Below are 16,359 nucleotides of genomic sequence, written 5' to 3'. Positions count from 1 at the left end.
TTTCATCTAGCGTAAATCTGGCGACCCATCAGGACAAACGGAATAGCGACGACAAGTCTGACGTTGGTGAGGAGAACAAAAAAAAGCATCACGTTAGGTATTTTGCCTAGAGACCATTAGTGCCTAGAGATGTCGAGCAACAGCGTTTATTTTCTTTTCAGTCTCTTCCTTTACAGCCAGCCGTCGCTGACAACGACTACACGTGACGTCACCCTAATGACCAGATAAATCTAACCTGCCGAGAATGACCAGGCCGCCTTTGACGAGAACATATTTTCACCTATCAAAACGTAGCGCAATCTTTCTGGAGCACCTTATTCCTGTTTGCAACCTTCGTGATACAGCGTTATCTATAAATTCTGGACATTCTATGTAATATTTCTTTCTCATTATGACAACTAGGTCTACGTAACCTGAATTCTTATGCTACAGGGCTCGAAATTTGCTCGGAAAAGTTCGCGGCGTGTCTTCAGAAAATTATATAAAGTTCGAGACCTGACTAACTCTCAGTAATAATGCGTCAGTGGAGCAGTTAAGCCCAACCACTTCGTGGCGCAAAAAAGTTCTCGTGAAAACTGTATCGCTATGGAAACGGCATATCAAGGCCTAAATAGGTCACTGAATTATTAATTGATGCTCGAAAAGTGCAAACGTAGCAACCTTTAAAAAATTGTTCAACATATGAGGCCTGGTCTGGAAGGAAGAAATTGTCGTCCATTCGTTTGTAGCACAAATCTACAAAGGAATCCCACACTGATATACCTTGTAGCTTCGTACTACAGACGGACGGTTCGTTGGTTGTTTCCTCTACAAGACGGGAGAAGGACAATTTTCTTTTTCTTTTTTTACAGAGACGTAGTATATGGCTAGGGTTTCCATGCATTTTTGTTCTCCGTGAACAAGAACTATCATCATCACTGAATCATACCCCCGTAAGCGAGCAAAAAATGCAATGGCTCATATCCCCGTAAGGCGGAGGCTACAAGCACTCAACAAAGTGAAGCGAGCAGTGCTTAAATTCTTTCTAATCACGCATACAGCGTACAGAACAGCATGTCGAAAACTGCCATCATCAATGGCTCATACCCCCGTGAGCAAAGGCTCATTCCCCCGTATGCAAGCAAAAAATGCAATAATTTATAGTCCCGTAAGGTTCATATGGCTACTCAATTTGCGTCAATTAGCTTCGATGACACTACCTCCGTTAACGTTGCCGGCGATTTCAATGTGGTTGTGTCGGTACCGAAACGGGAGTGGTTTACGCGTTCCGTGTTGCAGACATATCCCTAGCGATGCCACACCGATCCGGCCGAACAGACCACCCAGCGGCGTACGTGCATCGATTTGACATTATCAAAGAATGTGATCGCAGTTTCGAGTGAAATAATGGCCATCGATCAAGATAATAAGTGAGTGTGTGTACCTTTCGTCACAATGACCACCCATCAAGACAATAAATTAGTTCGTACCTTTGTTCAAAAATGTGTGTCACCTCCGTGTCGTGAGCTAAACAGCTTCGCTGGTCAACCACCTTCACAGAGTGGAATGGATCATGATTTTCGCAACGATTGTATGAGTTACCTTTTTGACTTTGCCTTTTCTTTTTCGTGAACCTTTGCTTCCCCTTGGGCCCTTCAGCAGAACTGCTTTGCCACATCTGAGGTCTTGCTTGTGCCACTTGTTTGATGGAAACTACTTACGGTAGGACAAGCTTAGATAAATTTTTTAGGTACTAGCCCCCGAACCGTACGCATTGGTCTCCTAAGGTATTTGCTCTTTTTGCTTTAAAAAACAGATTCTAAATCCAAAACCATGATCTCCACGACCTCACTTTTTTCAGATGCTCGTTTGTTTGCTATCAAGGCAGATAGATTACCATAGAATCAAGTGAACGAAAATAGTTCAAACAAGCACAAGCTGATTTAGTGGTGACAGAATAACAGCGCAAGCAAGAGAGGAAGGCAAGAAAAACTACAGGACAAGCTCTGCCTACCAATTACATTTTTATTTCCAGACCGATAACATAGCCGCAACACAAGAAAGAAAGACATTAAATGAGACAACATCATATAAATTAATATAAAATAATTAGACGGTAGGAAGTTAGACCTCATCCTGTCGTTCTCTTTGTTTTTAGGCTTTCACTCGATTTTGCATGTTATCTGTTACCGTGAGTTACCAACTAGCCTAAACACGCACTAGAAAGTTTCAGCTTGTCCTCCTTTTGCGGATATACCAGGTGACAGTAAACGTGCACATCAGGAACATAAAGCCCCTTAAACTTCGTAAAGTAGCGACACTCTCCTCCTCCGCCTTCACTCCTCCTCTTTTCTCCTCTCTTTTATGCTCCCTCCTCGATCGTGGCGTCGCCTACACTGCTCGAGCGTAGCAACGGCGCCAACATACGCTCCTCGCCACTCCGTGGACGCTTCTCGAGCAAAAATGGCTCTGATGCACGGCGCGGGGCCCACGTGATGCTATTAGGCCAATAGCGACGTGGCGTCGGCCTCGGTCAGAGCACGCGAGGAGGATGCGGCATTCTTCAAAGCGTGGCACTACTTTACCAAGTTTAAGGGGCTTTACAGGAACAGAGCTGGTAGCGACACCTCGTGACGAATTGTCCGAAAACACGTGAGAGGCTACGGTGTTACATACGTGTTCTCATCGAAGTGATACAAACCAAAAGTGACAGCACGTTGATGATTGCATTGCTGCCGGCGCTTTACACCCGTAGATAAGCAGCATACGACCAGTGATCGCCGTAACAACTCTGTGTCCTCTCTGGTTGGACTTTGCGTCCAACCAGAGACCCAGCCAGAGACACCAACCCAGCTGAATTAAAACGAAAGCAAGAAGAACTCTGGAGAAGGTGAACTGGTTACAAAGAACGGAAACAAAAAGACCATGGAAATTTACAAGAATGAGAAGAAAGAAATTAGGAGGAAAAATCTGTACGATACCACAGAGGGAGTGCCTTGCTATTTGAGGCTCGAACTGGTTGCCCAGGGACAAAGACATACCGGAGCAAATACTCGCAACAAGATGAGGCATGTATGTGCTGCAGCGAAAATCTGGAGTCCACTCAGCACATCCTAAAGGAATGCGAAGGAATTCTCACAGTGAGACCCGTAGGTAACGTACACCTTCCAGAAACGCTTGGATTTAAGGTGGACAGAACTATTAACATGTCAGCAGTCGAGATAAGCCAGACACGTTTAGAGTATTGGTGGAAAATGAGCAGGGAAGAGATTTATACGGCCGGATTCGTTACATGCAGGCAGGCATAGGTAGCGGTACAAGGTAGATAGAGAACTTTTGAGGAAGGGAAAAAAGATTAAGGAGATCTACACAAAAATAGTAGAATGAACAGCATGTACAGCATACCTGATTCCCTCAGGCAGGCTAGGTGATCATTTGTCATCGCCCGGTTTCAAATTAGATGCCAATAGATCATCATCATCATCGTCGTCGTCGTCGTCGTTGTCGTCATCGTCATCATCATTATCATCATTATCATCTCACGTTTATCCCCTCGGTTAATCCAACATAACAAGATTCGTTGTTGGGCGATTTGGTTCGTGATGCGGACAGAATATATTTTGCGCTCTTTTAATTTTATTCCGTAATCTAGCATTCATTAAACGGCAATTACGCATACGTGTGAGCTTCTTGATTTAGTGGCGCTTAATAGTGTCCCTTAGCGATAAAGTACCGGTATCACTTTACGCGTGACACCGGTACTCCAGAATGTTTTCCAATGTCGACATCACTTGAGGGTCGGACAACTTACGCTCAGCTTAAGCAGAAGGTCGCACTCCTCCTGGTTGAGCAGCCCGTCGATGACCACCCTACCACGTCCATTGAGGCACACCTCGTCCAGGGCCACTCTAGTTCCGGTGCGCACGAAATAGTCGTCGCAGTGAGGAAGCTGGTCCTGCCAAGACGTTTCCAGAGAAAGGTTCGTGTATCAGCCTCAAGCGAAAAATGTGCTGCTCTGATAGAGGTGCGGATAAAAAGCTGGGTAAGCGCATGGCTTCTCGTTGAAAGCAGAACTAATGTTAGGAGCCCGGATGAAGCGATTTGTTCGCTGCATTTGAACACCAGAAACCACTATTCTGGAAACAGGAGAAACGCGAGTGCTTAGGCTTCACATCCGCTAGCCTCGAACTAGCGCCTCATGGCTTCGAAAGGTGCGTAGATTGACGTCGACAACAACTGTGCACTTGGTGCGTGTGATCACGCCAAGGAGTGAGGGGCTCTAACTGGGCTGGAGCACCGTCTACCGTTCGCTCAGTCCTCCAACCTCTGGCTTATTGGCCGGCAGTGGGCAAATGCGAAAAGGAGACGCGATAAGAACTATCACAACGGCTGCGTAGTCTTACGCCCGTTCTAAATTTGCATCAGCGCGCTCGGCTCAACACTATCTCGGAGCTGGAAACTCCGCGAGAGAAAGCTGGAATTGATTTTTTTTAAACTATGCATTTCACACGACCGTCGCTCTTACCTATCATGTGAATACAGTCTATGACACACAAAAAAAGGCTTTCTTCTCTCAACAAATCAACGCATCTTCGCCGGCTTGAATGGCCTGCTCACGCAGTTGAAAATATTGAGCCTCGGGGCCATTGTGTATTACGTACACATCCCAGTATTACGTGTACTAGCTCATGTGCAATCAGAAAGCTAGAGTTATTGTCACTCGAACTGCATGGCACACATGATGCCATCGAGTACGCTACGCTACGTTATGGAAGTTTTCGTCTGCGGCAACTCGCTTGGTGTGAAAGAATTGAACTTACTAATACACTCCAACACTCCAACAAAGACATGGAGTGCACCAAGTGGTCGAAGCTTAGCGCTACAGAACATGCGACTCAGGGGCATGTTCGGAGTCCAGTGAACAAGTTGGCCGACCAAATGCCTTGTTCACCCTCCTTATCTGAGGCTACAACAGCCTAGCAACTTTCTGCCCTCTTAGTTGTCCTACGATAGCCCAGAAGTCTATTCTCCTATTGGAGTGGCATGCTCCTCTATCCCAGTGTGTTTAATTCCCTAGGGTATCTCCCTAGTGGAGACAATTGTATTGGTAGGCTTCGAACCAAAGTGGCTTCCACTGCTTCTGTCACTTGGGCCTCGAAATCAACAACTTGAGAACATGATACGTGTGCTAAGTGCGCAGCTCATGCGCCTACGGGAGATACTCATCATTTGCTGCAGCTGTGTCGTGCGACTCTGCGAATATCAGCTACAGGATGCTCTGCCAGGCCAAACTCAAGCCTAATGAGCCAGGTGACTGTCTCCGCTGGTTAATTGACAATGAATTAGTAAAGATAATGTCGCGGTATCTGTATCAAGCAAGGTTACATGCATTTAGTCTACTTTTTAACTTTAATCGTGAGGTATATATGCCTTGCGGCAAATCCCCCGCGAGTGAAATAAACCAGAACGTGGCCCCGTGTATGCGCTTGCCTTGGGGCACGTCTGTAAGTCCGGGCTCCGGGCTGGGTCCGCGCGATCGCCAAATGGACCGGCAGCGGAGCCATTTGTCCCTCCAGGTCCGACGAATTCGGCGGGGCACTGGGTCACGTGGTTCGCCAGCGTGGCGGCGTCGCGACTCCCGGCAGCAGCATCCCGTAGGGCCAGCCGCTCTCGAAGACAGAACTTGTCCTCGCGACCTCGCATGTCACACGGGTTGTCCTCCGCTCCTAGGTGATTGCGGGCTGAGAGACGGACGACTTCGGGTTGCCGGAACAAAGGTGCGGGTCGTGGACCTCCGGATTTGAGCCACGAGAGAAGCCCGTGCGCGAGTAACTGAACGAACGGTAACGTGACCATCGTTTCGTTTCGTTCCGTTTTCCATTTATGGTGGCGCACACCCGCTGCGTGAGATTGGCAAAGATTGCGATGCTATTAAGAAATTGCAGTATTACTCAAATCAGCAAAAATGTTCAGGAAAAAGAATAAAACAAATATAACTTACGAATAACTTAGGAAAGTCGTCGTTCTATTGCACTACTTTTTCTTATTGTCCTCTGAACGCGTGGCTTATACCCATTGGCCAAGACGAGCCAAGACTTAGGGGCGTAAGGCCTAATGAACATAGAAATTAGGTTCACTTGCGAATTTGCGAATACTGGTAAATTCAATGCGACATATGAAGGTAGGTGATTGACGTAGCCTGAACTGACATGTAAAAAAAAATGGTAGTACAATTTCAAAAACGTTGATTTCCTCTTTCCCGTTTTTTTTTTATCACGGCAAGATTATGTATTATTACCGTTGTTATTCCAAGAGGTGGTTTCGCCTTTCGATATTCTTTATTCTGTATCAGTCCTGTAAATTTATTTCTTTATGATAGTTCGGAATTATCCATCAATTTCTTGGTCAATCCCCAGTAATGGGTGTGAGCCACATTTTCGCTGAATAACAACGCAATGACGTCTGCGCTGAAATTGGCAGCAGACGAAGTCATGAAATTCGATGAAAATTGACGTTGGTTCCTGTCTTGATTACAAACTTGTATCACGTATTCTATTGTTTAATTAAAACTCATCTTGATTAAAACCTTACGCTACAAATGATGTCGCTTGGTAACAAACTTAACACACTTAAACGACGAGCGCCTCAGGCGATGCGGTGTTCGCTGCCATAGCTGTCTTTGTTTAGCTGGGCCACAGTGGTGGCCTTTCCAAAGAGCGTGGCTGTTGCTGTCCAAGCCTCTGGGCTATAATGCCTGTCTAGGCCACATGGCTGTGCATGACGAATGCAAGAGTGAAGGGCGCAGGAGCAAAAAAAAATACAATTGCGCAACTCTGCTTATTTGGGAAACAATAAAAAAGAATATGCATACCCTGGAGCGTCAGATGCTGCGGATATATGCCTGAGGGAAAGTTTAGGTGTGAGGCTGTCGTATTTTGCGAAAACGCTGTCTTCGGAGTTTTGATGTGTGCTATCGCTGGTAGCTCAGCAATGTGTATCTCCATTTGGTCACCTTTAGCATTGCAATCTTTAGCTAAAGGTTGCAGGTTATAGTATTGCGTAATGTGCTATCTAAGCCTTCGCTTCGCTAATTGCCGCATGCATAAGGAGCGCCAAATATTAATCGTGATACGTGGGTTAAAAGTATCGCAATGATACGCGAACGTTTCTGATTACGTGGCCATGCCGTCATTGTTGTCCCTTTGTTTTAAAAAAAAAACACACACAAAGGCAGTGTAAAGTGAACGTTTTCTCCTCTTGTTTTCGGAATGCTAGCACACTCTAGTGCAACCGCTGCTATGGTGTCGTCCAGCTTCACTTTATAAGGCATACAGCGTCATACTATGTATTTGTGTAGAAAAAGTTTGTGTCCGTGACGCCTTCCTCTCTCCATAACTTTTTTTAGAACCCCCGCGAGACATATCAATCTGATCATAATCAGCTGCTCTCTTCAGACTAGGCTGCAACACTACAGAATTCTCCCACTTGGCCAAGATTTGCTTTCCGCGCTTCTAATCTTCATCATCATCATCAACAAGTTTCTTTAATGCTACTTTATTCACTCCGGAATTTCTTTTTGGAGCTTCATTTTGTATAAACAGTTTCGCTGCAGAATCGCATTCGGCAACACTGCTTGTCGTGATATCACCGTCTTCATCTGACTTCTCTATTGGCATCTCCGCTCCAGATTTCCTCATTTTATCTGCTTGTCTTGCTTGTTGTTTCATGTAGATTCAGATTGTTTCATGCAGTAATCATAATCATCTGCATTATTCATTCTCAGCTTCCTCACTCCAAAATTCATTTCTGCAACTGTAATTGGTACTCAGAGACCCAGTGCAATATCTCATTGGACAAGATTGCTTGCTTCAGTGATCATCATCAGTTACTTTCTTCATTCGTCTCTTCTCCATTCCAGAGTTATCTTCTTAAACCTCGTCAAGTAAGTAGAATCCAGCTGCAGCGCCTCAGTGTGTTGCACTGCATGCTGTTGTTGTTGTTGTTGTTGTCCTTAGTGGCCGTGGCACATACCCACAGTGGGGGATTGGCCAAGAATCAGGCGGTTTAATTAGGTGCATGCTACATTGATCAGATCGTGATCGTCATCTACTTTCATCCGCCTCGCCTCTCCACTCCGGAATATTCTTGTGCAACATCAGCGGCACGTCCGTCATCATCATGATCTGCCTTCCCCCGTTTTGGCGCCAATGCTTCACATAGCGGAGCGTGCAGTGAAAGAAAACGAAGAAGAACGCAGCGCGGTTCGCGGAGTCGAGCTCCGCGAGACAGAAGAGGCATTCGACTGCGGCAGCGGCAGAGCGTACGGGCAGCGGCTGCGGGCCACCCGGGGTCTCCGGTCAAGGCGGAGGTCAAGGCACGGTACGTCGAGACCGGGGCCCGGAGAACATCATGGCGGAGCCAGCGGAGCCGGTGGTGCCAGTGGAGCCGGTGGAGTCGGCGGAGCCAGTGGAGACAGCGAAGCCGGCGGCGACAGCGGAGCCGGCAGTGCCAACAAAGCCAGCGGCGGCAGCGGAACCGGTGGCAGCAGCGAAGCCTGCAGCAGCAGTGGAGTCACCGACGACAGTGAAGCCATTGGCAGCAGCGGCAGCAGTGGTGCCGGTTGCGTCACCGCCCGACGATGGCGCCCCCAGCGGCACGCCAGAACGCCAGAAGTGGGGCAACAAGGTGGAGTTCATCCTCTCCTGCATCGGCATGTCCGTGGGCCTGGGCAACATCTGGCGGTTCCCGTACATGGCCTACGCCAACGGTGGAGGTGAGAAAACCTGACGCAAGTTTCTTGTCTTCGCTTAGCACATAACCATGCTGCTTGTGGATCTTGTGCACGATCACGAGGGTAAAAAAATGCATGGCAGTGTCATACTTTGCCAGAAATCCTTACTGATTTCAGCTGTGAATTAAAAACACCGGAAAAATTAAGCAATTAAAGAAAAATTAAAGGGTGTTGTTATTCTGCCAGCTGCCGGCAGGATCACTCGAAAAAAATTTGCCGGCAGTTCGCGGAAAGTAGCAATGCTTGTGCGCACCGATTCTGATGGTGAAAGTTTGTGCAAATACTGAGCGCAAACAACGCGTCATTATTTAGTTTTCTTTGGCGGCGCCTCCAGGACACCAAATGGGTGACGGGGATGTTATATCTTCGGTTGTAGCTTCGGTTCGTTTTGACCGCTAACGCCGCACCGCGCCTAACCTTGTAAGCGTAGTGTGCTGTGTCCCTTTCCTTTCTTTTGAAATAAACGCCAGTCTTCGTTTGGTCCCCTAAGCAAGAAGTCACACCTCGCACTTCTTTTCTGCGGCGCTTTGCGCCCCGGCCGTTAGGCCTCACGCCATAGGTCCCACGTCCGGCCGCCCCGTCGAGGCATTACAACAAGGAACACCAAGGTTGGAACCCAAACTGGTCCGTGGGTTGGGTTGGAGGCTCACCGAGGCCTCCGCGAGACGGGTTTGTACATGATCGACTGTCTGCGATAGCGGGCCGCCGATCTTAAATGCGAACGCCAACCCCGAGCATACTCTGGCCTCGGCGGCCCCCAACCTACGAGCCGCGAATGTTCCAGTCCAGCTTCGATAACCCCGCTGCCCCTTTCGTGATCTGGAGATGCTGTGCCGCCCACTTTATTATTATTTCAGGCACCTTTCTGAGGCCTCCGTTTGCCGGTATTATTTCCGCATGCTAAACGATTTCGTAGCACCAAATCTCACCATATATGTGCAAAGCAGGTCGATTCCACCTAAGGGCACTATAGGGACAAGCTGGGCGGTACACCTTCCCAGCTCTGCCCTACTGCCAATGAAACAGCTACTTTCACATCCTTTAATTATATCTGTTGGAGCTTCACAGCTTAACACAAGCATCATCAGGTCAGTTTATCTTTCCGTTGCTTACGATCGTTGACGCGCAGTTTTATCAGTTATTTTTCGCACGGGATCTTCTGAATTTCAGCAAAGGGAAAGTTGGAAACACGTCACTATATCCTATTTTTCTTTATAACAACACTCTTTTCTTTTACGTATCTAAAGCCAGCTTGCTTATATCTGTTTAACCCACAAGACTAATTTTCCAGCTTTCCTTGAAAGGACATGAGCAACGCCGTTTGATTCACTCGACACACGCGCTAGCCTTGCGTTCGGTGTGACCTTGTCTTCACGAGGCGATGTCGAAAGTGCTATTCTTTACGGAGTTTCAACTTGGCTCTTCTTTTATACCCCAAGCCGCATGATCGGAAGAAGAAATTACATTAGTTCCCCAGTGTCGTATACATTGATAACATTCGCACGATGCAATGGCTTTAAATCTTATTCCGACTTGGTGCACAGTGCGTCAACACAATTAGTTCGGTCGTAGAATGCTCACGTTAAGCTCCAACCATACGTACGCGTTGTAACGCGTCCGCACGCGCCACGCTCAGTCGACGTTGCGTCACGTACGGAAGGAGAGTGCCCGCACCCAAACGACGCACTCGTCGCCGCGCGTTTCGTAGCGGCTGCGCAGTGTTGCTAGGTTGCCATGTTCGAGGCAGGCTAGCTTTCGCGTAACGGTCACGTTAAGCAACGTTTTAGAGATGGTAATAAAACACAATAAGCGTTAACTTAAAATTAGGTTTTCTACTTAAAAAAAAGATAGTGCAGGACTCCTAATGGTTCAGTGAGCTCAACTCCGACTTAATACGAGTATTGTGAACCCGCTGAAACCTCATCACTCGCGTGCTACGTGCCCTACAAGTGCTGCATGCTGTACCAGGTCTCGGACTTCGGCATATTTCATTATTAATGCAGCCGTTACGGTTGAAGACTTCAGCGGCTGCCATCATCAACTACCAAAATGCACGCGGAACGCCGATCATAACTCACGCAGTTTGCTCGGGCTTGCCTGCACGTCGGTCCGGAGTCGATGCAGAGTCGTTCCGAAAGTCATGCTGCTTCGCCGTGGTCACGTGAGGCGCGTCGGGAGAATGATGCGGGCGGCAGATTTTGGCGCTGGCGCAAAAATCCTCGCAGTGCTAGGTCTCGACGCCGCCACGCGTCGACACGCGATGCAGCCTCTGCGCCTGACGCCGTACGCGCCCAGACGCGGTACGGCGCGTGTGGCCGCGTTCCAACGCGTACGTCTGGTTGGTGCTTTAGCTCCCAGTGTTTGTTATCTTTAGAACGCCGATACATTTCACCGAAAGGTTGCAGACGGCCATTTTAAAACTGTTACTGGTCTCGCCGTTGATACTTGTATATTTCTTATCACCATGCCACGCTTTGGGTGCACCTTAAAGAACCCTAACTCGCCAAAATTATCCCGAAGCCTCTCACGACAGCGTTCCTCGTAACGGACTTACAGGCTTCAATATAGATATTTGCGCTAAAGTAGCTGATAACGAGTTCCTTGGGGAAAAACATTTAATAATTATGCTGGCATTATGGCACAAAAGCCTCATTTCCGTCACTGCTATGCATCTTGGTAATGAAAAATTATTCTTTCATCTCGAGTGATTTGTTCTTAACACGAGAAGGCACTTGTTGAAATAACCTGTTTCTTATCATTCGACTTTCGTAGTACGAAGGAATCGTCTCTCAAGGTTGGATGGAGTTTTATGCTTTGACCTGTGATGTTACACCTCGGGTATAACACGAGCTACTAAAATATAGAACCGCGCTGTTCAGCAGACGCGACTGATACTATACAGCCCGCAACTGCCGCGCAAATGCGACACTTTTAAAAATAACAGCCAAATAAAACTGCCTTCAGCGTATAGTTCGCCTCCCACTTTGTGCCAACGATCTGATCACATTGCTTGTATTTATACGATGTTTATCGCATTTCAGCGACATACAAGTAATAAGCAGTTTTTAACAAAAGATTCTACCTTACGGCAAGTGAACTTGTTTTCGTCAGGGCACCCTGACGAAAACACTGGCTCCAGCGACATTACTTGTTCAAACTCTGTTTATCAATTAGATCCTCCATGTTCCTGTGTGCTTCTGTCTCCTTCAACAATACATAGTTGCTTCAGTGGTTTGCATATTGTTTAAACATTCTCATATCGTTTATCCTAAACAGCACGATCTCGGTAAAATGTTTCCCAACCAAATTGAGCTTGTATCAACCCGTCGTCAAGCCACGAATTGGGACCCATCTTAAAGCTCGTGTGCGTAGACGTCCCAGATATTGAACAGCACTGTCAACTCTGCACAGAGCGCCTATAAAGACAGCAAAAGTAAAACAGATTACCACTGGCCAAGTATTCTTTATCAGCCCGTTGTCGTTGGCAGCCGCCTTCCTGATTCCCTACACCATCCTGATGATCACCGTCGGCAAGCCCATGTACTACCTCGAGCTGGTGCTGGGACAGTTTCAGAGCCTGGGACAGACGCACGCCTTCAACTGCTTCCCGCTCAGCAAAGGTGAGTGGGTCGAACGTATAGCTGACAGTGACGCCTTGGCATCCTTGCGTTGAGAATCGTGGCCTGTCAGTCTAGGTGCACCCTCAAGCGATTTGCATTACCGATGCTAAGTGCCTAAGAACAAGCCGTCATATTGCCTCGCTGTGTTAATGTTAACAGACAGCTAAATTTTATAGACTCTGCGACTGTTGGCTCTTCATCTTCATCGTCATCATTATAAGCCTATTCAATATATTCAGCCTAACCAGCCTGCAGAATGAAGGCCTCTCACAGCGATCTCCAACTGCATGTCTTGCGCCAACCGATTCCCAGAGTACGCCTGCAAATTTCCTATTGTCTTCTCACCCCTTAATTCTCTGCCGTTCTTGACTGCACTTCCCTTCCCTTGACGGCCTTTCTGTAACTGCAACAGACCACCGGTTATCTGCCCTACGCATTACATGACCTGCCCAGCTTCATTTTTTTTTTTTTTTGATGACACCTAGAACACCGACCACCCCTGTTTCCTCTCCAATACATGCCGCTGTTTTGCTGGCTCTCTGCGTTACGCCTTACAATTTTCGTTCCATCGCTCGTTTCGCGGTGCTTAACTATTATAAACTTTCAGTTAGGGTTCCTATCTTAGCCCTTAGTCTGAGTTGTTGAATGGCCGTAGTCTGGTATAGTGCGGGCACCATTCCGGCTCAATAGTTCTGCCGTGTATAAGTCATGCTCGTTGGTGACTGACCCGTTTATTGCTTCACACAGTGAGGACCGTGACCGCACAGCAGTGCTTCTTCATCACATCCCATTCCTTTCATTCCTATTAGCGAGCACGTAGATTCGGAAAATTGCAGGAAATAACTTCATGCTGGCTGCCGTTGAAGCAGCTGGTAATAAGCCCCGATGAAGGAGGAAGGGCGCGCGTACTGGTGGCTTTCTGTACACTGACAGTTTAGCAGTATGTCGCACTATGTCGTCACCAACATTGTTGTTCTTATCTACGTGTTCCAATATCCTTGTTGACATTTTTACCGGCGAGTCATATACGCTGCTGTAAATCTGCCCTAAATCCTGAACCGTTCGAAATCGAATTTATCATAGCGTTTACGGTGTGCTAAGTCTACACTACATGGGTGGTCTACTAAACGTAATTGCTATTTATCAATGCTAACGATCATTTGGTAGATAGCTATGCTATGCAACAGGGCTGCACTGCTACATTTACTATTATTATACATAGAATCACGCTGTACGACTATCCCATCACGCTATGGGGCTATCACATCACGCTATTGTGCTATACCATCGCGCTATAGGGCTATTCCTTTTTGTCGTCGTCGTTCGTCCAATCGCAGGCGTGGGCGTGTGCATGACGTACGCGTGCTTCTTCATCTGCCTGTACTTCAACATCCTGCTCGCGTACGCCATGGTGTACATGGTGCACTCGTTCAAGTCACCGCTTCCCTGGAGCAAGTGCGAGCCCGAATGGGCCGACAGCAACTGCTTTGTCCGGGACACCGACATCAGCTGCCGAGCGATAGAACATGACCTCTACAGAGTGTGAGCATACCCTACGCATACATGTAGTGCAGTTGCAATAGCTGGAGGTCTGGCAAATAAAAGGGCGCGTATAGTGAAAGGAAGGTTCCTGGTTTGCTGTTACTACTTGGTCCTGCCCGAATGGGCCGACAGCAACTGCTTTGTCCGGGACACCGACATCAGCTGCCGAACGATAGAACATGACCTCTACAGAGTGTGAGCATACCCTGCGCATGCATATAGTGCAGTTGCAATAGCTGGAGGTTTGGCAAAGATAAAGGGCGCGTATAGTGAAATGAAGGCTCCTGGTTTGCTGTTACCACTTGGTGCACATTGGTGCTGGTGCGAGCCCGAATGGGCCGACAGCAACTGCTTTGTCCGGGACACCGACATCAGCTGCCGAACGATAGAACATGACCTCTACAGAGTGTGAGCATACCCTGCGCATACGTATAGTGCAGTTGCAATAGCTGGAGGTTTGGCAAAGATAAAGGGCGCGTATAGTGAAATGAAGGCTCCTGGTTTGCTGTTACCACTTGGTGCACATTGGTGCTGGTGCGAGCCCGAATGGGCCGACAGCAACTGCTTTGTCCGGGACACCGACTTCAGCTGCCGAACGATAGAACACGACCTCTACAGAGTATGAGCATACCCTACGCATACATATAGTGCAGTTACAATAGCTGGAGGTTTGGCAAAGATAAAGGGCGCGTATAGTGAAATGAAGGCTCCTGGTTTGCTGTTACCACTTGGTGCACATTGGTGCTGGTGCGAGCCCGAATGGGCCGACAGCAACTGCTTTGTCCGGGACACCGACTTCAGCTGCCGAACGATAGAACACGACCTCTACAGAGTATGAGCATACCCTACGCATACATATAGTGCAGTTACAATAGCTGGAGGTTTGGCAAAGATAAAGGGCGCGTATAGTGAAATGAAGGCTCCTGGTTTGCTGTTACCACTTGGTGCACATTGGTGCTGGTGCGAGCCCGAATGGGCCGACAGCAACTGCTTTGTCCGGGACACCGACATCAGCTGCCGAACGATAGAACATGACCTCTACAGAGTGTGAGCATACCCTGCGCATACGTATAGTGCAGTTGCAATAGCTGGAGGTTTGGCAAAGATAAAGGGCGCGTACAGTGAAAGGAAGGTTCCTGGTTTGCTGTTACTACTTGGTGCACATTTGGTGCTGGTGTGAGCCCGAATGGGCCGACAGCAACTGCTTTGTCCGGGACACCTACATCAGCTGCCGAACGATAGAACATGACCTCTACAGAGTGTGAGCATACCCTACGCATACATATGGTGCAGTTGCAATAGCTGGAGGTTTGGCAGAGATAAAGGGCGCGCATAGTGAAAGGAAGGTTCCTGGTTTGCTGTTACTACTTGGTGCAAATTAAACGCACATCATGGCATCATTTACCCAACCAAAAGTATAACCTAAAGCTGTGAGCGCCTGTTCTGCGTCATAACAGAGTTAAGGTAATTGGGGGTCTAACGCGCCGAAACTTGTTCGTGTAATCTGTGAAGGACTGCGCTGCTGATGGTTTCGGATAACATTTGAAAACATGGGAGTCTTTAACTGGTAAAGATGTTATATGTGACGATAAACAACGGCGACAAGAAAACACACATTGCGGCAGGACAGGCTCTATGTGTATAATTTCAATCTCGTTGCTTTTTTTTTTCGTGGCAGAATACTTTAATAGTATGTCTGGCGAATTAGCTCATGCAAAAGCTTTGCTACTTCGTAAAGGACCACTAAACAAAAAAATGTTTGCCTGTTTTGGTAAATTACCTTTCTACAATACCAAAACCGTCACTACCACCGCCAGAAGACGCTTGGTAAACACAAAAAGGTAGCTTGGGGGCGTGACCCACCACCCTGCTTCAAAGGATACGCTCATAGCATCCATCCATTCATCAAAGGCGCGAAAGCGATAGGCGGGCGGCGACGCCGCCTTGATGTTCCCGCGCCGCCTGGCAGTGACGTCGTGAATTTCGATGGCATCTGCTAGGCCCTAGTTAACTCTTGAATGACAAGAAATAGGCTACGTTGCACTATGCGGGAACCAATGACGGAACACGGCAGCTTTCTGGAACCTTTGCTGAACCAACTCGGCCCAAATACGAAAAATCTGCACTGAAATCCGGGATGTCCCACTGACGTATACCGGCGTAGAGATTCGGGCGCGAAATTGAACTTTCCTCCTTATTTTCTCTTCTAATAATCAACTTATTATCGCAAAATAAATGTCAATAGAGTTTTCAAATAATACTTTATCAGTCTAAACTGATATACTGTTTTGATGTGGTGTCCCTTTGAAGTACATCTGAATCCAAGTGTACACGAACGTTTTTGTCCACCAACTTCCTCGAAATACGGCCTCCGCGGCGGTGATTTGATCGTGCGACCATTTTATCAAAATTGAAACGCCACACCAC

The 16,359-nt window shown here is 47.6% G+C and overlaps 2 protein-coding genes across 6 annotated transcripts in view; one reads left to right on the top strand and one right to left on the bottom strand.

Annotated features, from left to right (window-relative positions):
• The window catches only part of LOC135906467 (prolyl 3-hydroxylase 3-like), a 25,141-nt gene extending 14,166 nt beyond the window's left edge, over positions 1-10,975 (bottom strand). Inside the window, exons 1-3 of one of the 4 annotated variants that reach the window (XM_065437853.2) lie at positions 10,849-10,975; positions 5,470-5,879; positions 3,791-3,934 (exon numbers count right to left, since the gene is read on the bottom strand). In XM_065437853.2, the coding sequence (XP_065293925.2) occupies positions 3,791-3,934; positions 5,470-5,879; positions 10,849-10,912 (618 nt within the window). In that variant the 5' untranslated portion in view covers positions 10,913-10,975. The remainder of the gene's footprint in view (positions 1-3,790; positions 3,935-5,469; positions 5,880-10,848) is intronic. The other 3 variants (XM_065437854.2, XM_065437851.2, XM_065437852.2) reach the window with 3 other exon arrangements.
• Positions 8,172-16,359, top strand: part of LOC135906466 (sodium-dependent proline transporter-like) — a 24,029-nt gene continuing 15,841 nt past the window's right edge. Inside the window, exons 1-3 of one of the 2 annotated variants that reach the window (XM_065437848.2) lie at positions 8,245-8,752; positions 12,259-12,390; positions 13,728-13,932. In XM_065437848.2, the coding sequence (XP_065293920.1) occupies positions 8,389-8,752; positions 12,259-12,390; positions 13,728-13,932 (701 nt within the window). In that variant the 5' untranslated portion in view covers positions 8,245-8,388. Of the gene's footprint in view, positions 8,753-12,258; positions 12,391-13,727; positions 13,933-16,359 lie in introns of both variants that reach the window. The other variant, XM_065437849.1, reaches the window with a different exon arrangement.

Source organism: Dermacentor albipictus, chromosome 9 (assembly GCF_038994185.2).
Source record: "Dermacentor albipictus isolate Rhodes 1998 colony chromosome 9, USDA_Dalb.pri_finalv2, whole genome shotgun sequence".
Lineage (NCBI taxonomy): Eukaryota > Metazoa > Arthropoda > Arachnida > Ixodida > Ixodidae > Dermacentor > Dermacentor albipictus.
This window is presented reverse-complemented; position numbering and strand designations above follow the sequence as displayed.